This window comes from Mastomys coucha, unplaced genomic scaffold (assembly GCF_008632895.1).
Source record: "Mastomys coucha isolate ucsf_1 unplaced genomic scaffold, UCSF_Mcou_1 pScaffold22, whole genome shotgun sequence".
In the NCBI taxonomy this organism is placed as follows: domain Eukaryota; kingdom Metazoa; phylum Chordata; class Mammalia; order Rodentia; family Muridae; genus Mastomys; species Mastomys coucha.
The window spans coordinates 217,776,163-217,799,747 of record NW_022196905.1 but is presented as its reverse complement, the minus strand read 5'-3'; the positions used below and the strand labels follow the sequence as shown (position 1 = coordinate 217,799,747).

The window sequence follows — 23,585 nt, the reverse complement described above, 5'->3', positions numbered from 1 at the left end:
GAAGATGTGTGTGCTCGTGTTTGTGAGACTGGCTCAACACAAAGATACACAGGCCCATCCAGTTTTCTGAAAAGGATGCTCTTATTTGTGGCTCAGTGAAATTCCACAGTGTGCACGCCGCATAGACTGGTTGTGTACCTTGGCTGTTGCAGGCCATGTAGATGTGAGGTGGCTTTGATTCCTTTCAGCATATAGCTGGACTGATAAGTCTTATTCTTTTGTTTGTTTTTTGATTTTTTGAGAAACCTCAGTACTGACTTCCATACAATTGGTACAGACTAAGCTCCTCTTCGCAGTGTACAAGGCCCCCTTTCCTCATCCTTGCCAACACTTTTTCCTTTTCTTATTTTCTTGTTCATAGCTAACTGAGCTAGGTTGGTTTGATACAATCCATTGTGAACCTTTCCTACCATTTCCTCAGCACCAGGGATCCTGTTCCAATGGCCTTGATGATGCCTGTGTCCTGGGGGTGATTTCTGCCACCAGGTGCACTCTCAGGTCCTCCATGGAGGCCTTTGGTCCCTATTTACCCAAAGACTAGTCCCGAGTCTCGTTTTCTCCGTGCACGAATGCCCAGTTTCCCAGTAGCCCTGCTAAGAGGCTGTCCCTTTTCCAGTGTGTGTTGCTCTTCTCTTGTCAAAAACCAGATGGCTGGAGCTGTAAGAGTTTATTTCTGAGTCTCTTGAACCATATCTCCAACTTGTGTCACCACTTTGGGTGGTTATAATTGCTAAAATGATATCATGATCATTTCTAGGAATAAAAAAAAAAAGAATTATAGAGAACAAGCTAGGGACAATACAGTGACTTATAGGGTGATTTATTTGGAAAGATCTTAGTTTATTCCATATTTGTTTATAGACTGCCTTGTAATTTGAGAGGAAAATCTGAAAGCATTTTCTACAAATCTCCTTTTACAGTCTTGTTTACTATTGTGTTTCAGAACAATGCATATTGCTAACAGATTTTTCCAAGCAAAACCACAATTTTTGATTGAATAAACAAAGGGCATACACAGCTGGCTTCTCCTTGACCCCACAAGAGCTGACGAGTGCTGGGAGACCCATTCCTCTATCTTGCCTTTCATGTCTTCTCTCTATCTTGTTGTGTCCTCTGAAGTTTTCTAAGAGGTCCTTTTCCTGGAGAAGCAGCAACTTGGGCTGCAGTCTATTGACTTTCCCGGAGCAAAGGCCCTGATGTTCTAGATTTCAACGTTTTAAGAAAGTCCTTAATGTCACATGCTATTCAGTATTTGCCAATAACTTCAGAGAAACACATCAGAGAGTGTGCCAGCCTCAGAACTTTCAAAAGTTCTAAAATCCTGTCTCCAGAACACCACCCCATATATTACATAGTGATCAATACCACAATGCCCAGGCCCTGGAGAGAGTTAATTGGGTAAGAGTAATTGGAGAGGATCTGAGGGCAGTTCCCAGTACCCATGGCAGGCAGCTCACAGTCCTCCAGCCCTCAGGGCTCCAGTGCCCTCTTCTGGCCTCCATGAGCAACTGCACACATGTACACACATAAAAATTTAAAATATGTTGCAAAAATATTTTTAAAATCCATATTCCTGGGTTTGCCTTGGTCTTAGTTTCTGAAGTCAGGGATGGCAGTGTTTCTTGTTGAATGAGTTGTCTCAGCACTGGTGTGATTGCCTAAGGCAGAACCAGGGTTATGAGGAACTGTCCTGGTGAATTGGCCAAGTACTGAGAGATGAACAGTGCCTCTCTAGGAGCTGACAAATAAAGGACAAACATAAAAATCCAGTGTTATTTTGATATGACGAGGAATTGTTGGTGAATGCACTGGCTGGTTTTGTGTGTAAACTTGACACAGCTAGAGTTATCAGAGTGGAGGAAACCTCAATTCAGAAAATTTGTCCATGAGATCCAGCTGTAAGGCATTTTCTCAATTAGTGATCAATGGGGAGGGCCCATTGCGGGTGGTACAATCCTTGGGATGGTGGTCTGAGGGTCTATGAGAAAGAGGCTGGGCTAGCCATGAGGAGCAAGCCAGTCGCAGCGCCCCATGGCCTCTGTACTGGCTCCTGCCTTCAGGTTCCTGCCCTGAATTTCTTTGGTGATATACAGTGATGTGGAAGTGCCATGCTTTTAATACACTTGGCCCAGGGAGTGGCACTATTTGGAGGTGTGGGCTTGTTGGAGTAGGTGTGTCACTGTGGGCCTGGGCTTTAAGACTCTCACCCTAGCTGCCTGGAAGCCAGTATTCTGCTAGCAGCCTTCAGATAAAGATGTAGAACTCTCAGCTCAGCCTGCACCATGTCTACCTAGACTCTGCCATGCTCCCACCATGATAATAATAGACTGAACCTCTGAACCTGTAAGCCAGCCCCAATTAAAAGTTATTTTTATAAGACTTGCATTGGTCATGGTATCTGTTCGAAGCAGTAAAACCCTAAGACAGGAAATGTAAGCCAAATAAACCCTTTCCTCCACAACTTACTTTTTGGTCATGTTGTTTCATCACAGCCATAGAAACCCTAACCAAGACAGTGGATCTGGAGATGACTGGCTAGGCAAATGTTAACCATGTTCAGAGCAGTTATGGAAGAAGGACTCCTGAATTCTGATTTCTCAGCCTCAGAGATATAGCCACTTCCTTGATTCTTAACCCTGGCAGTTCTTTACAATGCTCAGGACTTGGCTTTTCAATAACACCCCAAGCTGATTACATCAGAGCCTGGGGTCGTATCTGGGGCTCCTTGTTATTTTAACAGCCCCAAATGACTGTCCTGTCACCAGCCAGCGGGCATACCACTTTTCTGTGACACACAGACATTGTTCACTAACCTATTGTTGACATCACATACAGCTAATGTTATTTTACTGGCCCTCAGAGCCTAGGTCCCCAGGGAGTGTCTTTCATCTCCGGTTTCACAGCCTAAGCCACCATCTTTAAGATGTACCATATGATGTCAGTACCAATAGGCAAATATTTTTGCCTACTGCCTTCTTGCCATAATTACCAAGCAGTATTTTTCTTAGATCAACGGCTCAAGGTTTTATAGCTTACAAATTAGTGAAGATCCGTGTGCTTGGAGCGGACATAGGCTTTGTAGAACTTTGTGACCTGTTGCCGGGTAACTGGACCTAAGACTGCTCCGCTTCTCTCTGTGAGCTGTCAGGCTTCAGAAGCTCGGTCAGCCCCGTCAATAGTTTCCTGATACTAGAAGGGAATGAGCGCTTAGTTAAGCCCAGGGCTTGAAAAGCAGTTGTCGCCACTGCCTGCCCATAGCCATGACGCACTTCGTGTACTTGGCCCCAGAAATCCTGCTTCCTTTTAGCCCTCTCACTTCTACAGAGTTTGAGCTGATCAGACGCAAGGCCCGAGAACGGTGGCAGGATGAGACGCGGTGGTCTGCTTCTTCAGTGACAACCTACTCGGGGAGTTACCGGGAAAAGCAACTGGACGAGGCCACCTGCAACAGACTGGCCCAGAGAGTGAGCCAGCCGCAGTTTGAATACAAACCGTAAGATTCCTTTGTCACTATTCAGAAACAGGTGCTGTTCGGAAAGGATGTTGTTGTAAGCTTGGCCACTTCAAAGATGTTAACCAATCTGCTTCCCTGTGTAAATGTCACTTTCCAGCTCAAAGTATGGCTACATCCCGAATTGGTATATAACAACTTATTACTGGAAGATATGAACACCAGTGTTTGACTAATGTAGATATTTTTTGTTTGTGAACATGTTTCTTAGTATGTACTTGGTTTATTGTGTGTGTTTCTGGTCATATGGGAGGGTCAGAGGACAACTAACAGGATTGGCTCTCTGATGAGTTTCTGGGGGCTTGCTCTTTTCACAGCCGTCTTTCTGTCTCCTCCCCCATTTAGACAGGGGTACTCTGTTATCCCCAACTGGCCTGAAACTCACTCTAAAGCTCAGGGCAACTGAGAACTCTGGATCCTCCCACTTCCACCTTCTTAGCACAGGACACACAGGCATGAGCTGCCAAACCCAATTTCTGTGCATGGTTCTGGGATCGACCCTAGAGCTTTAATGCTGGGCAAGCATCTACCAACATCCTTGGGCCTAAAATACTGTTTCTTATAGTCTTTCTCTTTGTGGAAAGCTGGCAAACCAGCCATCACTGTATGCCAGGCCTTGCTGGTCCCTAGAAGAGCTGGGCCCAAAGCTATTTCCAAGGGTCTGTTGGGAAGCCAGGCCCTGTGATAGACCCACACTCAAAAACTAGTTCCAATTCAGTTGCACAGCTGTAAACACTCAGCTCGTGGGAAGGCGGTTTCAACAGGTCCTGGAGAAGGAGGCTTGGTCTAGTAAGACCTTCTAGAAAGCTACTAGGAGAGCAAGCTTCCCCCCTGGTGGGGAGTGGGAAAACACAGCACTCTGAAGAAAGAGTGTACCTTGGCAAAGCCACACGGACCCTCCTGCCCGCACACCAGAAGGGGACAGGTAGATCTGGAAAGCATAAGTCGGGGACAGGTAGATCTGGAAAACATAAGTCAGGAGTCTGGGAAACTCCAGGGCTGATGATGAAATCTCTCCCTTTGGGTGTTACTTAGTAAATATCCAGATTGTGGAAACTCCTTTGAAAATAGTTTGGATTATTGGCTCCAATCTTGAGGTAGGAACAACCCATGCAGAGCTCTAACATATAATAGTTGTGGGACTGGAGAGGTGGTTTAGTGTTAGGAGCACTGGCTGCTCGTGCACACAACCAGAGTGCAGTGCCCAGAACTCATGTGGCGTGCCTCACAAGTACCTGTAGCTCTGGCTTCAGGAGATAGGATGTCTTTTGACCTTTGTAGGCACCCACATGCATGCGGTCATCTCTCCCTCCCTTCTCTCCCACTCTCCTCAAATAAAAATAAAATCTTAAACAAATATATTAGTTACTTCACTTTCCACGTCTTTCCAAAACATGAAAGTCAAGTGCACCATCTAGTTTCCCTAGCACTCTTTGTGGTAGGTCTCAGGCTTGTCATTCCTTCAGTCAGCTTTGGGGGTTCACCGATAAGCTGAGGCTGTTGGGGGTCCCCTTGGCCAGGTAGAAGGGTCTTTATACGTTACTGTGGTCTGCTTTGAAAATACATGGAACCACATAGACATCACATGGAACCACATAGACATGCGGCAACGTCGCTTTTGGTTTTGGTTGTTTATTTTATAATAATGTATCGAATAGACTTTAAAAGGCAGACATGTGGCATGCGGTGAAAATGCACACGATGCTGTTGAGGTTGTTTCTCATGCTTGTGAAGCTTATCTGGATGTTTGGGGAACCTTAGACACATAAATATATCCGTTGCTCAATTGCTGTTCTACCAGACGCTTAGAAGCCGCGGTGGGGTGGGGCAGACTGAGTTCAATTGCAAAGTACTGCATGCTGCATTATTTTTGTTTTTAATCTTTTTCTTTACTAATTTTAGTCCAGAGGAAGAATGCCTTCTAAAGTCCCAACCAGCCTGGTCTACAGAGTGAGTTCCAGGACAGCCAGGGGTACACAGAAAAACCCTGTCTCGAAAAACCAAAAAAAAAAAAAAAAGTGAAATTGTAGAGAGGCATTTTTTAAAGGCCCTATAAGACCATCCATGTAAAGGTTCTATAAGTGTGGATGCTCAGCATTATAGTGCAGTGTGGATACCAGAATAAAAATGGAAGCATTCATTTTAAATGTATTAAGACAGGAAAATGCTGGCTTGCCTAGAACACAACAGTTCTCCCTCACGTTGATCATTCTGTATCTGCGGTGACATCCTGAGTCACACCATGTGTTCTGAGCCTTAATTGTCAACTTTGCCTCTGTCCACCTGATGGGAACGTCTCAACTGAGGAAATACTAGGTCAGACTGTGGACACGTGTATGAGGAATTGCCTCGACTGTTCATTGATGTGGGAATGCTTAGCCCACAGTGAGCAATGCCATCCCTGAGCAGGCTGTCCTGGGCTGTATAAGAAAGCTAGCTAAGCATGAACCCGTGAGTGAGCCAGCCAGTGAGCCAGTGGGTGACACTCCTCCATGGTCATGCTCCAGGCCCTGTTTTGAGTTCCAGCCCTGACTTTCCTTAATGATGAATGGACTGTGACTGGCAGTTAGTGTGAGGTGTGATAAACCCTTTCCTCTCTTAAGCTGCATTGGGCAAAGTACCTTATTGCAACAGGAGAATGAAATTAGCATGCCGCATGAGAAAGCTAGGGGGAAGCCTCAATCATTCCATTCTGAAGCAGCTTTAATTCATAAAATTCGTAATGTACACAAAAACCCAACCCGTGCTAGGGGGACAGAGATGTGTGATAAGGAGCTTGCACTAATCTCAATTGTCTGGCAAGCCGATAACAAGGGGAGCATTGTGCATTTTGGAACTTCCAAGACAAATGTGTAGTGTCACTATAATTTGCTGTGATTTTGCAGTGGTGGCATTAAAACCTTGCTCCCACTAGACATGCTGAGCTGCAGCCCCAGCCCTGTGAGTGTCCATTTTAAAGTCTTGAAGTTGTACTCATTCACTAATCAAATATTTATTTAGGTCCTACTATGATAAGGTCTAAAATTAGATACAGTAGATCTAAAACCGCATGACTCTTCCAAGAACTTGTCTTGTCTTGATGAGGGAAAAGCCATCAGAAAACATGAAGCACTGGTGTGTTGAAGGGAACAAATAAGGATTGGTCCTCTAAGCAGAGCCGTTGACAATGTCTCTCAGAATGAAACAGCTCTATTTTATCATCCCCCAACCCACTCTTAGATATTTCCTTAGGAGCATAAGAACTTAGTATACATCTACACAAAACCAACACAGATAACTGACATAAATTGGAATCATTAGGAAAATAGACAAACTCTGCTACATCCAAACAGTGGAATATTATTCAATGATTAAGAGGAAGAGGAAGAGGAAGTAGGAGGAAGAAGAGGAGGAAGAGGAGCAGGAGGAGGAGGAGAAGGAGAAGAAGAAGAAGAAGAAGAAGAAGAAGAAGAAGAAGAAGAAGAAGAAGAAGAAGAAGAAGAAGAAGAAAAGAAGAAGAAGAAGAAGAAGAGAAAGAATAAGAGAAATGAGATATCAGGCTATGAAAAGCTATGGGTCTTAGATTTGTATCTCTAACCTAAAGAAGTATAAAGTTACACATTGCATATTGCAAACATGCAACTTCTAAAAAGCAGATGCATACAATACATAGATCACTGTTTCCAGAGGATTGGGCAAGAGCTAAACAGATGAAACCCACTGACGTTTCAGGTTTGTGTACTTTGTTGTGTGGAATGCCATAACAGTGAACACTAGACATTAAGTATTTGTCAAAGCACATGGCACTTCATAGCATAATGAGTAAGCTTTACGCAAATTAAGAAGATATTTAGGAGTTTGAGAAGGCTAAGAATAGGATAAAGAATTTGAAAAGGAATCTGAATATATTGTGGCTATTTGAGATGAGCTCGAGGGGCATGTGATTGAAGGCTGACCTCGGTAACTTTGGAAGTTGATAGTGACTGTGGATATGAAAGAGCTGCATAAACACAGCTTTATCGCTGGCACAGTTGTTTCCCACTGGGTTTGAGCAGCAATTCTGAAACTACTATCATACAAGCCAGAATTGAACAATTCAGTAAATGAGTGACTTTTATTGGAATGGGAAAGAAACAATAACGAGTAAGGTCTAGAAATGACCTCTGAAGAAATGACATTGTATTCTGTATCACTGCTATGATCAAAATTAGATCCATACGTAGTGTAGTATGCTTAGAGATAATGAGATGTGGAAATAGTCACACGTATGCATCTATACACAGGTGAGTGCACATTTCCTTTTTCTCTGGAAGAAAACAGACTCTGCTCAGTTCATGTCAGTGTAGAGCTTTATACAAAAAGGCCTTGAAGTGATGCTTTGCAAGAACAAGCACATCCAGTACCCTGGTTTTGGTTCCTGCTAAGTTTTCTCCAGTACAAAAGAATTCGAGTTACATAGAGACATACCTAGTCTCAGACTCAGCCAGGTGGTAGACACAATGGTCATGGAGCATGTAGTTCCAGAAACTGTTAAAATGCCAAGAAGTGAAGCGGAGATGGTGGGGACAAAGGAAACTTCCAGATCGGACATATCACATATCAAGGAAAGCTGGAAGATACTGAGGAAAAATAAACCCAATGTACCAAATAAATATCCACAAGTCTATACTCAAATAAACAAATGACTGAATAAGTACATTAGCGGGGAAAGGGCCGAGTTCCCATGCAGGAGAGTGTTACATTATTTGTGTGACTGTTCTCTAAGAAGATGAAGGTGACTCACTATTAAAGTGTGAGATGACTGGATATGGAAAATGAGAAGAGAAACTTTACAAAGAGGAGCATGTAAGTCGGCAAGCATTATCTCATTATTTGAACCAGCTGACCAAGGTTAAAGTCAACAATGACAAGCTACAGTGTAGGCTGCATCACTGCTATGATGTGCAATAGGCTGGCAGCCGACTTTTACGTTCTTCATGCCCAAAAACACATCGCCTTCCTGAAGTCGTGAAGAGAACATGTCATCCAAGAACATCCCATAGATCAGCTAACCAGCAATTCGCACTGTTGTCAATCATGAAAAATGAAGAGCCAAAGAAACCGCATTGCCATCACACACATAGGAGATGCTATTGAATGGGTAAGGCATTCCAAAGGGGACCCCGAAACAGAGGAATAGCATTAAGGAAAAATTCAGAAAATCCAAATGAGATAGAGATGCTAAGCAACTGTGTGTCAGCACTGGCTCATCGACATCCCAAATAAACTACACAGACCTAAACAATGACCATATCTGGGTGTGGTGTATATGACCTCTCAATGTGTTATCATTACAGTATCCTTGCTAATCTAAAGTTAATCTAAGGCTGGGTATACTGAAGTACAGGAGTAACCCTAGCACTGGGGAGGCAGAGGCTATCCGGGGCTATTCAGCAGTTCAAAGTCAACCTGGATTAAGAACAGCAAGTAAATAAATAAATGCATGCACAAAAATGTGTTCTAAAATTAACTTTAAAAAAAGGGCTGGCAAATGACATTTGCAGAGTATATGATAATCAGGGAGGAAAATCAGGATGCCAAGAGCAAGGCCTATGCAAAGTTCCTGGAAGTAAAAGAGAACAGGATATGGCGGTCATCCGCTGAGCGAATAGCCTCTTACATTGCAATTACTACTGTAGTTGCTTCTGTCTGAGCAGGGAGACTGATACTGAATTGAAAAGTTTAACACCACTTATGTTAGCAGACCCTTAAAAATTAAAATTGCCACAATTTTTTTTATAAATTTTTTTTCACAATATTTATAAGGCCCTCATAAGGAAAACTAAAATTTTGATGCAAAAATCTATAGTATAACTAACTAACTACCTTCTGTGTTCACGGATAAAAAGAATTAGTAGCATCAACTCAACAGGGGTCTTGTTTTTTTTTCCTGACCCTGCGATAAAATGCCCTGACCAAAGGAACATAGAGGAGAAATTGCTCATGAGTACACGTTATGGTCCACCACTATGGGAAAGTCAAGGCAGAAGAATTCGAAGAAGCTTAGCACATACACAATTCAGAGGAGAGAGAGAGAGAGAGAGTAAAGGCGTGCTTGCTTTCTAGTGCTCAGTCTTCTCTCTGTATTTACACAGTCCAGGATCCCAAGCCTAGGGAGTGGTAACGCCTAAAGAGGTTCCAGCTAGTACAGTGGAGGTAATTCCCCTAGCCATGCCTATGAGCCAAGCTGATTTAGATAGCCCAACATTGAGGTTCTCATCCAGCTGATTCTAGATTATGTCACACTGACAAAACTAACCAGCACAAGGTGTGAGTTCAATCAACCCCAATTATAGTCCCAGCAATTTATTTTGTGAGCACCCCAAATCTGAATCCAGCACTTATAGGGAGAGGCAAAATAGCAAGAACAAATGACACATATTGTTGAGGAATATATTGGAGGACTAATATTACTTGTCTGCGAAATCTACTATAACAGGACATAGATAGTACATGGTGCTGGTGAAAGACCAGACAAATAGATGCTTAGGACACAACAGAACCCAGAAATAAATGCACATAAAGTATTATTTGTTAATCTTTGTTAAAGAAGCAATGATTATTTTAAAGAATGTTAGAACAAATGGATACCTATGTTTGGGGCAGGGGCTCTAGACATGAACAAAAATGAACTCAAAATGGATAATGCTCTAAGTGTAAAATGCAAAACTATAAAATTTTCCAGGAGATTAAAACCTAGATGCCCTTGTGATTTGGAGGGAACAAAATGAAATAGTTTGTGAAACTGGACTTCATTAAAAATTTTAAATTACTTCTTAATTTTTTTGAGATTATAATATAGTTTCTGCCCCCTGAAGCCTCCCATATACCCCTCCTTGCTCTCTTTAAAGTTCATAACCTTTTTTTAATTGATTTAAGTTTTATTGAATTATGATGAGAAAAGATCCATAATTTCAATTTATCTGAATTTGTTAACATATAAAGACATATTTTAAGTAAATAGAATTAAATCACATTCTTGTTTCCCTTTTGTACCCCAACTCCTCCCAGAGACCTCCCCTTCAATACCTACAATACCTTTTTTGTCATATTCCTTAACATTTATAAAATATTACAACAATAAAAATGAGTATTATAAAAATTGTTTGATATAAAACAACAATCAATTTAACAGTCTCATGTAGATGCTTGTCTACAGCAACACTGAAAATACATAGGTTTTTCTCAATATAAATTTTAAATAACTCCAAACATATTAACTGTATATTTTAAAATAATACATCACTACTGGTATTTTTTAAATGAACATAAATATATAAAGTCTTTTTGTTTGTTTGTTTGTTTTGTATTTAGTAGAGCTTAAAATCTTGGCTCTTACTGTGGTACAAGCCCAAAATAAGAACAATTTTTTAGTCATTGGATTTCATTGTATAAGGCTGTACTTCAGTGACCCTCACATCACCAAAGGATTTTACCTCCATCGTAGCTAAGCTGAGAGTTGACAGTTCTGTTGAGCCAAGGAATGAATTGTGGGCACGATTTTTGGATACAGACTTCCTGCGATGGTCAAAGCTATTTGACTTGAGTGAGTGAATTTATTCTCAGCCCACAGAGAACAGGTTACATTCATTTAAGAAATGGTGTGTGTATTAAGATAGTCTATCCATAAAGTCATTCACCAACTATTTCAATGAACAATGGTTCTGCTTGGAGGGTGGCACAGACATTAGGTGAGGGCAAGAATCTGGTTCATTGGCTGTGATAATTTGGAAAAGCATTCATCTCAGAGAAAGAGTAACTTATAAAGTCCTCTTCTTCAGACTTGATAAAATAGTTACAAACCTCAAGCAAAGCATTCAGTCTTACTCTTTGTTGTTCTCTTACAAGCCACCTCCCAAGTTGATTGTCTACATTTCTTTTGACTGTATAAATACTTTTGAAATATGTAAGCTGTTTTGAAAACCTTAGTATAGTGTAAAAACATGAAATAAACACTACTACTAATAGAGAGGCTGAGATAGGAGAAGCAAGCTTTCAAGACCCTTAAGTTGTACACAGCCAGACACTGTCACAAACAAACAAGCTGAAAGTGTATATACATTGTACAATGTTGGACCTATTTCTCCAATTACCAAATTAGAGAGACGACTGGATGACAATCAACAAATTTCTAATTCCTCATATTTTTTGGATTTCAATCTATTAGGATATGTTGGTAATATAATTTTCATGTTAAGATATTTAAAAAGTATTTGTTACTTCCTGTTGTTTTTGTTGTAAGAGGTGGAATTAGGTTTGTGTGGGTTTGTTGAAAGGTTACTTTCTTCTTCTAGGGTGTAGTTTTGCTTCTTATGTGGGTGTTTTCCATCTATTATCCTTTGTAGGGCTGGATTTGTGGGAAGATATTGTATAAACTTTGTTTTGTCATGGAATATCTTGTTTTCTCCATCTATGGTAATTGAGAGTTTTGCTGGGTATAGTAGCCTGGGCTGGCATTTGTGTTCTCGTAGGGTCTGTATGACATCTGCCCAGGATCTTCTAGCTTTCATAGTCTCTTGTGAGAAGTCTGGCTCTTGCAATCTTTCTGTCCCCCCTCTTGAGCCTTAGGTGTGGAAGTTGTATTGTAGAGCTAGCCATTGAGACTGGGCTCCTCTGCTCTCCATTTTTATTGGTTGTACTTTTCTGTAATGCAAAGAGAATTTTCCTTGATGTGGGTGAGGACTATATTTATCTGTTGATATAAGGACAAACAGAGTGTAGTTAGGAATCATGGTTTTAGTAAAGCGGTGGTTGTAGCTTCTCTTCCAAGATCCATGACTTCATTAGTCCTCAGAAATTGGCTAAGTTTCCAGTAATAGGCATGATTTACCTCTTTTTCAGTGAGTCAAATTAGAGAGCTATTGGTTACTGACAAGGTATTCATGCCACTAACCTTTGGAGTTATTGTGCCATGCTAGATTCTTGATCATTAAAAATTAAAATTCTCTAAAGAATACAATATCAAGAAAATGAAAAAAGAAGCCACAAACAGGGAGAAATAGTTGAAAAGATCTCTTCTGGTAGGTCTTCTGATTGATATATCCAAGATTTAGAAAAAGAAAACTCTTAAAGTATAATGACAATACTTAATTTTAAAATGCACCAAAGACTAACAGATACCTTATCAAAGACACACACACAGTAAATAAGAATGTGAATACATGCTTCATTTCTATGTTATCAAGGAACAATTAAAATAGCAATGAAATCCCACTACAAATCTTAGAATGATCAACATCTAGACTGGAGAAATGGCTCACACATTAATAGCACTTGGGTATAAATCATTAGAACCTATGTAGCAACTGTATATGTATGTATGTATGTATGTATGTATGCATGTATGTATGTATGCATGTATGTATGTATGTATGTATGTATGCATGTTTCTGAGTCAGGCAGACACAGGAGGATCTCTAAGGCTTGCTGGCTTTATTTAGCCTTGCTGAGAAAGTGCAGGCCCTCAGTTCAGAGAGAGAGCCTGACTCAAAGAAATAGGAGAGTGATAAAAAGGAAGCCCTCTGCCTCTAGTGTGCACAAGCAGGCATGAGCACTCACGCACACGAGCTCATATACAATAATGAAGGTGAGAGCATGGAACAGCTGGAATTCTCCTCCATGAAAACACAAAAACAGCACAGCCACATGGAAGATGGTTTGGCGATTAATTGGAAAACCAAACTGTATTGCTTCTGCAGCATTTAGCAATTGTACTCTTTGGTATTAATCCAAAGGAACTGGAAATATATGTCTGTACAAAACCCACACAAATTCTTTATGGTAGCTTTATTTACAACCACCAAAACCTGGAGGGAACTATGTTGTCTTTCTACGGGCCAGTAGTAAACTGTGGTATACACCTGCAGCAGAATATTGCCCAGTGGTGGAGAGCAGTGATGGAGTCCTGAGAAGATACAAAGAAACTTACACAGACTACTAACAGAAGACAGTCTTTCAGATTGTCAGGCTAGGCACTCTGTATGCATAACTAATTGATGTTTGGAAAAAAACAGAACAAGACTATGGGGTCAGTAAGTGTATTAGTGAATTCCACAGGTTGTTGAAAGAGAGGGTATAAGAAGTTGGAGCACAGAGTCTATTTTAGGACAGTGAAAATATTATATGTGATAGTATTATGAAGGATGAAAACATTGTACAGTAGACCAAACCCTTGGAATGTTCACACCCCTATGGACTTTGGCTATCTCCAAAGCATCAGTTCTAACAAACGTGAGGCTCTAGTGAGGGATATGGGTTATTGCAGAAATTGTGTATGTGCCGTAGAGCAGTCGCCTTGGCTTCATTTCCTGGTGCTATGTTTAAATGCTCTGACTAAGGCAACTTAAGAGAAAGAGGGTTTACTCGAAATGACAGTTATGGTGAGGAGGTCAGGCACCAGCTAGCTGGTCACACGGTATTCACAACCCATAAGCAGAGAGGAGTAAATGCATGCTGGTGCTCGCTTCCTCCTCCCCAGTGTTTATCCAGTTCAGGATCCCAGCCAGGGAATGGGGGCCACTCACTGTGTATAGGTCATTACACCTCAATTCATATAATTAAGACACCCCAAACATTTCCAGAGTTCTGTCCCCAAAGTACTTTTAGATTCTGTCAAGTTGACAGTCAACACTGATCATTATAGGAGCTGTATGGGAAATCTATGCACCATTCCTTCTTAACTGTGAACCTGAGAGTGTTTTTTTAAAACAAAGTCTTGAGAGACAGAGAGAGGATGAGAGAGAGAGAGAGAGAGAGAGAGAGAGAGAGAGAGAGAGAGAGAGAAACCTGAGAGTGTTTTTTTAAAACAGTCTTGAGAGACAGAGAGAGGATGAGAGAGAGAGAGAGAGAGAGAGAGACAGAGAGACAGAGAGACAGAGAGAGACAGACAGAGAGACAGACAGAGAGAGGGGGAGAGAGAGAGGGGGAGAGAGAGAGGGGGAGAGAGAGAGAGGAAAGAAGACCTCCCTCTCTCATCATTCGCACTCATGGCTGACTTCTGTTCACTCCTGTCAACTCTCATCTACTCCCATGTCTCCTATTACTCCCACCCCCCAACACTCCCACCCTCAACACTCCCATGCACACCCATCACCCCACACACTTTATTCACTCCCATCCAGTCCTGTTCAGAAAACTATCCACTACTGAAAGATAACACACAAGTTCTCAGTAGATGGAGAGATAAACCATTTCCATACATTGAGAAAGCGAGCACCTCAAAACAGTCATTCCCCCTAACTTATAGATCCCATGCAATTCTGATGGCCTCTTTTTCTTAGAGCTCGACAAGGTGATCCTGATGCTTACGTGAAAACAAAAAGTGCTGTGATACAGCCAAGATATTCTTAGCCAAGGACCAGATATGCAGGCCTATTCTGCAGACAGAGAACTCCACTGTAGCTTAGGAAGAATATAATCAAACATGGTACATATGCCAGGATAGTAGTGTGACACCAAGACAGGTCAACAAGCAGGTCAGTGGAGTGGAAGAAATCAGAAGCAGAGAGGTGGCTCAGCAGTGCAGAGTGTGTACTGCTCTTGGGGAGGACCCGGGTTCAGCTCCTAACACATGAACTGAAACTCTGCCTCAGGGAACCTCACACTGTCTCCTGTCTACCCCAGAACTGCATGCACACATGCAAACCCACACTGGGACATGCATACACATACCCACAAAGAGGTAAGCCTCAGCAAAGGAGTCAGAATAGAAAACAGAACAGAAACAAAGCTATGCCCATAACAGGTGCTGTCAGTGAAAGGCTGCGCTCCCAGGCTGGCTAGTCGGTTAAAGATGTGGTAGCCATGAAACATTTGGTGTTAGTGTGCGGGCTACCTTGATGGCAAAGAGAGATCTTTATTTTTGTTATTAGTGTGTGTGTGTGTGTGTGTGTGTGTGTGTGAGAGAGAGAGAGAGAGAGATGACTCAGGAGGTGAGGCATGTGTGTGGAGGTCAAAAGACAACTTTGTGGTGTTAGATCTTTCTTTCATGTTTACATGGATTCCTGCTGAGCCACTCACCCTGGAAAAAATTACTTAAAACCAGACACAAAGGGCACTGACCCCAGGGGAAAAGTTAGATAACTTGGGATACTTTAAAATAATGTTCTGTCCAACCCACAGACCACCTAGCATATACAAGACAGGCTAGCAAAAGCATGGCATTTTAAACTCAGAGTCCCACCAAGGGCTCATAACTATTTTATACACAATATGGAGCGCAAGGTTATAATTCACTTCCTCCCCAAACCTAGAAATGTTCCGATGTAAAAGAGCAGCACTGTGAAGTACAGATAAGGATGTGTACAAGGGATTGTCCGTGAATAGCTGGAAGGAAACCACAGTGGTGCGGACCCTTGAAAACGCAGTTGGTCTCATCCAGCACTGATGCTGGTCTATGACCTAGCAATTCTCCTCCCAAGGATTTGCCATCTGAAATGCATTTCCACTTGTACACCAAGAGACATGTATAAACACATTCCTAGCAACATTGTTCATAATGGGCAAAAAAAAAAAAAAAAAAAAAAAAAAAAAAGAAAACAAACAAACAAAAAAAACCCCACCCCCTCCAAACCCTGAACACAGGAAAAATACAAAATCAATTCCATAGCTGGTCCGTCTCCTCAGAGGTTTAGCCCAGTATTGGCATGACAGCACAAAGGCAGACATGATGCTGGAGGACCTGAGAGCTCTACCTTTAGATCCACAGGCAACAGGAAGAAGAGAGAGCCACTAGGCCTGGCTCCGGCTTTTTAAAACTTCAAGCCCCGCCCCCCCCCCCACACACATACTTCCTCTAACAAGGCCACACCTCCTACTAGTGCTACTCCCTAGCAACTAAACATTTAAATCCATTAGCCTAGGGAGACCATTCCTATTCAAGCCATCACATCCTACTCCCTGGTCCCCATAGGCTTGTAACTATATCATAATACAAAACTGCATTCAGTCCAATTTCAAAAGTTCCCATAGTCTGTAACAGTCTCAACACTGTTTAAAAGTCCAAAGTCTCTTCTGAGACTCATGGCAGTCTCTTGAATGTAACCCCCTGTAAAATCAAAATTGAAAACCAGATTACATATTTAATATACAATGGCACAGGATATACATGACCATTCCAAAAAGGGAAAGGGGTGCATAGCAAGGAAGTACTGGGCCAAAGTAAGACCCAAAACCGGCTGGGCATACTCCAACTTGGCATCTCCGTGCCTGCTGTCAAAGCACACTTCAGATCTCCAACTCCTTTCAGCTTTGTGGGCTGCAACACGCTTCTCTCTCTTGGGCTGCTTGCAGCAATCCTCGGCAGGCATCTCACAGCTCTGGCATCTCCAACATCTTGAGGTCTCCAAGGCAATCCAGGCTTCACCTTCATAGCTTCAAGCAAAGGGCTCTCTAGGCTTCCACACAAGGTCATCCCTGATATTTGTTTAGCTGCAGAGGGAGGGAGATTCCACAACCCCTTTCTTCTATCCTTGTCTGGAAAGCCAGAGCTGTGTTCCCGAAGCTGTCAAGTTCTGCTGCTTGCTGGGGCTGGAACATGGCCCCTGTGTTCAATTACATCTTCACCAGCTTTCTGTCTTCAATGGTTTCCTTCAGTGCCTAAGCTATTCTTAATTCCTTCTCAGAAGCTTAGCTGGGTGGGTCCTGTACTGAAGGCATCACTTCCTTTATTCCATTCAGCATCAGGTTTTTCCCTAATCTGTTCATGTCCTCGAGTGCAGGACTTAGCTCCAATATGCTTCCTGGAGCCCTTTGTCTTCAAACTGCACATTTTGTGTTTTTCCTTGCTCAGCTTGCTCCTTTTCATTCTAGATATGCAGGAAAAAAAATGGCATATAACTTAAACTTTCTTATGTGTCTGAGTGTCTTGTCCTCACATATGTGTATTTGTCTGTGTGCCCAGTGTGTGCAGAAGTCGTAAGAGGGCACTGACTCACCTGGGACTGAGTTCCAGGGGATTGTGAGCTGCCATGTGGGTGCTGGGAATCGAACCTGAGCAGTTAGTGCTCCTAACTACTGAGCCATCTCTCCATCCCCTTATATATCTTAAAACTAACCAAACCTCAATATTTGGTGACGTTTTAAAAACACATAAAGAAAAGGTGGCATAATATACAAAGGGGTGATTACTACAGAGGTCAGGATGCTGGCTCCCTGTCTGTCTGTGCCAGCATCATATAGCTTGAACCTACTGAGAGAAAAATCAGTGGGCGCTGAGCTCAGAAAACACATTTGAAGAACCAGCAGCCTGTGATGATTCTGTTGCTCTCATGGGGGTAGGAGAAAGATGTAGGGTGGGCTCCCAGCCCCTGTCTGAGGGATGAGCGGCTTGTCTCTGATGCAAATGTGTGCACAGTAGGAGCATTTCAGGACTCTATGTTCATTTCAATTCTACTCTGCTTCCCTCACCTTAGCTTCTGGTGCCCAAGGCTCTATGCCTCTCCTTCCTTAGTCAAAGGACCTCCAGTTACTTGCCATGCAATTGTCCAAGCTGGGAATCAATCTTCCCATTCCAGGCAGAGTGCCCCAAGTCTCCCGAAAAACCACAGCTTGCCGATAAGGGATGTCACATCTGAGTTCAGGGACACTGAGTTACAGATGCGTTTCAAAGGATAGACACAACATCTGTGAGTCCCCACATTACCCCACTGCCATTAAATTTTATTTGGAAACCAATGTAATTACTGTAATCTTTCTTATTCCATGCATAGCACTTATCTTATTTTGAAAGCAACTCCCTGGAGAAACACTCATAAATCCTGCTGAAGTAATTATGAACTTAATGTTTGAGCTTTGCAGGCAGAGATGAAAATGTTACCCTTTTATGACAATTCGGAGCACAAACAAATCCCTAAAGAGTGTGCAAAATTTCAGCCTGGGTTGATTTAATGGGACTATGGGGTGAGGGCAAGAGAACAGAATGAGGAGAAAGTAGCAGAACCTTGAAATCCCAAAGGAACATGAAATCTATCAGCTGCGGTGACTAGTCAGCCTACAGGTGTGTGACTTGTCTCTCCCTCTGGCTTTCTTTAGAACACCATTGCCAGGCAACTCCGCCTACAACACTCTACTGGGCCAGGCTGCTTCCCAGGAGGCCACAGACAGCAAAGGTCAGTTGGTGATCAGTTCCTCCACGGGCAGTCCTTCCAGGCTCTTCTCTACTTAACTGAGATAGACTGGAGACCGCAAGCTGTGTACACTAGCTTGTATAACAGGATGCTTTGATAAGTGTTCACATTATAAAGTGATTGTTGTGACAATGCTGGTCAATTGTTCCGTTTAACTATGTGTATGTGTGTTCGATTTACTAGGTATCCCCCAACCCCCTCCATAGTCTCATGTGTTTGAATGCTTGGCCTATAGAAAAATGGCACTAGTAGGAGGTGTGGCCTTGTTGGAGGAAGTGTGTGGGGGAGGGGCTGTGAGGTCTCCTATGCTCAAGCAGTGTGACCAAGTTCCCTCCTTGCTGCCTGCTTGCTGGCATGCTTCTCTGCCATGATGACAATTGACTAAACCTCCGAACTGTAAGCCAACCCCAGTTAAAGGTTTTCTTTATGAGTTGCCTTGATCATGGTGTCTTTTCACAGCAAGGAAACCCTAACAGTGTGTGTGGGTTGAGTATGTGTTTGTGTTGGGTGTGTGTATGCTGGGTATGTGTCCATGTATATGTGTGTGTGCATGTCTGTATGTGTATGTGGTGTGTGTTTGTGTGAATTTGTGTGTGGTATATGCATATGTATTTGAGTGTGTATGTATGTGCATGTGTGCATATGTGTATGATGTAAACATGTGTGTTCGGTGCAAGGAGCCAGGGCTAAGGAGGACATGCTCATTCTTTCATCCCCGATCCTGGAAGTAACATGCCTTCCTCACACTGAGACATAGATTCTCTGGCTGCTCAGCTGCATTCTGGTAACAGCTGCACCCTGGAGTAGGGGACGGCTGCCCGTCACTCTGGAGAAGGGGACAGCTGCCCATCCTGCCACCAAGTCTGACCCTGAGGAAGAAACAAAGATGGTCTTGCATAAATGGCCATCTCTCAGAGCCGAGTCTCTAAAGGGTTAATAATCACAGGTGATATTTGAGCACACCATAACATAGCTGGTATTCTGCCCATTTGACGAGCTATTTAAAGTTGTAACATGCTAATGGGTGGTGAGAGCTGGGTGGTGGAGAGAGTCGCTGGGCAACCTTGTGGGTATTTGCTAACTGATAGAGATAAAGATTTTCAATGTTTTCAGCGGGCAGTGCTGATGCCCTCTTTTCCCAATAAAACTTGACTTTATGAGAAGAGTTTGAGATGGAGTTTCAGTGTTCCTCTATGGTTTGTTGATACACAATGATAGGAAAGATAGCCATTTACATTGTGGTTAAAATCAGGCAAGATTTTGTTCCCTTTGCTTTAAAGAGAAAAAAACATTTAAAGCACACTGTGCATCTTAAAGACAGGTCCAAACTCTCCTCAGTGAGTTAAGGAGTTTGCTCACATTGTTTATGGCAGAGGTTCTCAGCCTGGGGTTGAACAGCCCTTTCACAGGGTTGCCTAAGGACCATATCAGATATTTTCCTTATCATTCATAACAGTAGCAAATTTACAGTTATAAAGCAGCAACAAAAATAATTTTATGGTTGGGGTCACCAAAACATGAGGAACTGTTTTAAAGGGTCACGACGTTAGGAAGGTTGAGACCCATTTTATAGGAAGGCAAGTTGCCAGGGCCTCTGGCCTGAGAACCACAAATCACATTCCATTCACGTGGCTGTTTGTGGCCTTTAGAAAACCAGTTAACCCCAGTGATGACCTGTGGCCTGATGGCTGTTGCACAGGTCCACGGGTAGATGGGTGGAGGTCCAAGAGGAGCTAACATGAGCAGCAATAATCAACCAGTACCAGTGTATAGTTCTTGTTTCCTGTTTCCCATCTCTTTCTCAAGATCTTATGTAGCCCAAATTGGCTATGTAACTAAAATCCTCCTGTTTCTACCTCAGGGGTGCTGGGATTAAAGGTATGCACCACTATACCAATTTCATGCAGTGTTGGGGATTCAATGCAGGGATCTGTGCATGCTAGGCAAGCACTCTACCAAATGAGCTACATTGCTAGTTCAGAGTAACTGAGCTCTCTCTGTCTCTCTGTCTCTCTGTCTCTCTGTCTCTCTGTCTCTCTGTCTCTCTCTCTGTCTGTGGTCTGTGTGTGTGTGTGTGTGTGTGTGTGTGTGTGTGTGTGTGTGTGTGTGTGTAATGTGTATGTCTAGATGGTATGAACATGTATCGTGGTGGATGTACACATTTGTGTCTCTACATGTTAAATCCATAGGCTAATGTCAGGTATTCTTCTCAGCCACTCTCTAGCTTATTTTTTGAGACAGGGTCTCTCACTGTACCTAAAGCTCACTAAAACAAGTCAGGCTGGCTAGTCCTCCTCAGTGATAGGATTTCAAGCATGCACTACTGTGCCAAACTAATTTTTTTTTTTTTTTTTTAGATTTCATACTTATTTCATTCATATGAGTGTTTGCATGTATGTGTATCTGTGTATCTATGCACCATGTCCTCCTCTGGGACTGGAGGTATAGATATTTGTAAGCTACCATGTGGGTGCTGGGAATTGAACCTGGGTCTTCTGGAAGAGCAGTCGGTGCTGCTAACCACTGAGCCATCTCCCTAGCCCACAGATGGACGACTGTTCTTACTGTGATTTGTAATTACCATAGGAGAAAGTCGTCAAACTTTCACCCCACTGTCAAGACTTCAGCCTTTCATTCTATCTACACTGAGGTGTTCCCATCTTACATTAATATTAGTGTTCTTCCCAATATTTGACTCAGGTGTGGATTTCTGACTTGGATCCCTGGACACAGCAAATGGTATCATATACTTAGTAGCTTTTGATTAAAAAACAAAATAGTCACCAATTAAAAAAAAAGTTTTCCGAAATCCAGTAAACAACCAATCATCTTTCTACTTAATCTCTGCTACAATGGATTATATTAGGTTATGTCTTATCAAATTGTGCCTGTCTGTCTGTCTGTCCGTCCACGACAAATCTGTGGTAGGATGCATAAACAAGGTAGAGTAGCCTCTCTATCTCACACTATCTGTTTTAGGAGATGTGATATGCACCAGGAGGGGTCTCTTATGTTTGAACATACCAAACCCCAGGGGTAATGGTGTAGACAAGACGTATTGGCAGAGTTCCTCAGCATAGGACACAATCCCGAGTCTCTGAAGCAGCTACCTAGAAGCACTCTTAGAGAAAACAGGTTTCTACAAGGATAAGGATGTCTATGATCCTGCTGGAGCTGCCCCAGAGTGGAGTGATACCCAAGCGGAGGGGTCCCCTTCTCTGAGGAGGAGGGGTGGGGGCAATGGGGAGAGGGATTGTAAGGGTGGGACTTGGAAGACAGGAGGGAGGGGGCTGTGATTGGGATGTAAAGTGAAATTAAAAAATAAATATTAAAAAAAGAATGGCTAGGAGAATATTGACACAAATCAAATGATAGATGGGAGAGATGGCCTAACAGTTAAGAGGACTGGCTGTTCTGGAAAACATGGGTTTGATTCTCGGCTAGCACTTAAGAGGACTGGCTATTCTCCTGGAAGACCTGGGTTTGATTCCCAGCACCTACATGGTTGCTCATCTGCAACTCCAGTTCCTTTGACCTAAAGTCCAATTCTTGTCTCCCTGGGCACCAGACATGCAAGGGTTACACATACACAGACAAATCGCCTATATGCAGATAATTTAAAAATGAAGAAAGGATCAATAATGTTTGGGGCATAAAGATGCATGATAGCCCATGGGATTTCAACAATGTGTATGCCATTTGTAATGTCCCTCATTTCCTTTCCTCTTTGAATCCCATTTTAATCCTTCTGTGACACATTTTCCCTACTGAGAGCAACCTCAGAAAGCAGCAAGAACTAACAATGCCTTGTAAGTCATGTCTTGCCAACCTAGTCTGTTTCCCACACAGGAAGATAATAATCTATGAACAAGATGACATTGCTTCTCTATTTCCTGCCAGACTTGGGTTAAAGTGCATTTCCTCACTGAAGCCTGAAGGGCCATGAGGATGTGGCCCCAGTGCCCGTCCATATTTCCTCTTCATTTTATTCAATGTCTTCCAGCTATATATTGTCTCCACTTGAAAATGTGCAAACACCAAGCCAGCTTTTGCCTCTGGACCCCCACCCACTCTTCTTTCAGGGACTCAGCCTTCTCTCTATTTGCTTACCTTCGTCTCTCTAAAGCATAAGCTTCCTGCAGCCAGCGCCTTGTAGTATTTGCCATGAATCTTCAGTGTCTTGCTCAGAGTTCAAAGGAAGACAGGATCCCTCTGTGGTGATAGTCCATCTTGATCATCGACTTGATTAGGTTGACAGATGCCTAGGAGATTAGGTGAGAATGCTGCTGGGTGTGTGTGCAAAGACTTCTCCAGCCAAGCTTAGATGGGACAAAAATGCCTTCCCTGAATTGAGTCAGCACCACATTCAAGCTGAGGGCTTGGAGGAATGAATGAGGAAGCCTCTGGCTGAGGTTTTTCTCTCACTTCTGCTTCCTGACTTCCACACGGTGACCAACTTTGCTTCTCCATACGTCTTGTTGCATGTTCTTCTGTCCCACTATGGGCCCAGAGCAATGGCAGAAGCCACCATGGAATGGAACGCTGAAATAGGAGCCAAAATAAGCCTTTCCCTGAGTTGATGCTCTCAGGTCTTTAGTCTTACAACACACTTTATAACTATCCACCAGTGCTTATTGTTGGCTCTTTCATTTCCCACAGTGATTCTCTCTTTCTCTCTCTCTCTCTCTCTCTCTCCCTCTCTCTCTCTCTCTCTATCTGTCTCTCTCTCTCTGTCTCTCTCTCTGTCTCTCTCTGTCTCTCTTTCTGTCTGTCTCTCTGTCTCTCTCTGTCTCTCTCTCTGGCTCTCTGTCTCTGTCTCTCTCTCTCTTTCTCTCTCTCTCTATCTGTCTGTCTCTCTGTCTCTCTCTCTGTCTCTCTCTCTGTCTCTGTCTCTCTGTCTCTGTCTCTCTCTGTCTCTCTGTCTCTCTCTC

The 23,585-nt window shown here is 42.7% G+C and overlaps 1 protein-coding gene across 2 annotated transcripts in view; it reads left to right on the top strand.

Annotated features, from left to right (window-relative positions):
• The first annotated feature begins 2,850 nt into the window (after nt 1–2,850).
• Nucleotides 2,851–23,585, top strand: part of CUNH4orf51 (chromosome unknown C4orf51 homolog) — a 37,364-nt gene continuing 16,629 nt past the window's right edge. Inside the window, exons 1-3 of one of the 2 annotated variants that reach the window (XM_031340400.1) lie at nt 2,851–2,937; nt 3,308–3,493; nt 18,560–18,636. In XM_031340400.1, coding sequence (XP_031196260.1) covers nt 2,924–2,937; nt 3,308–3,493; nt 18,560–18,636 — 277 coding nt within the window. In that variant the 5' untranslated portion in view covers nt 2,851–2,923. Of the gene's footprint in view, nt 3,494–18,559; nt 18,637–23,585 lie in introns of both variants that reach the window. The other variant, XM_031340399.1, reaches the window with a different exon arrangement.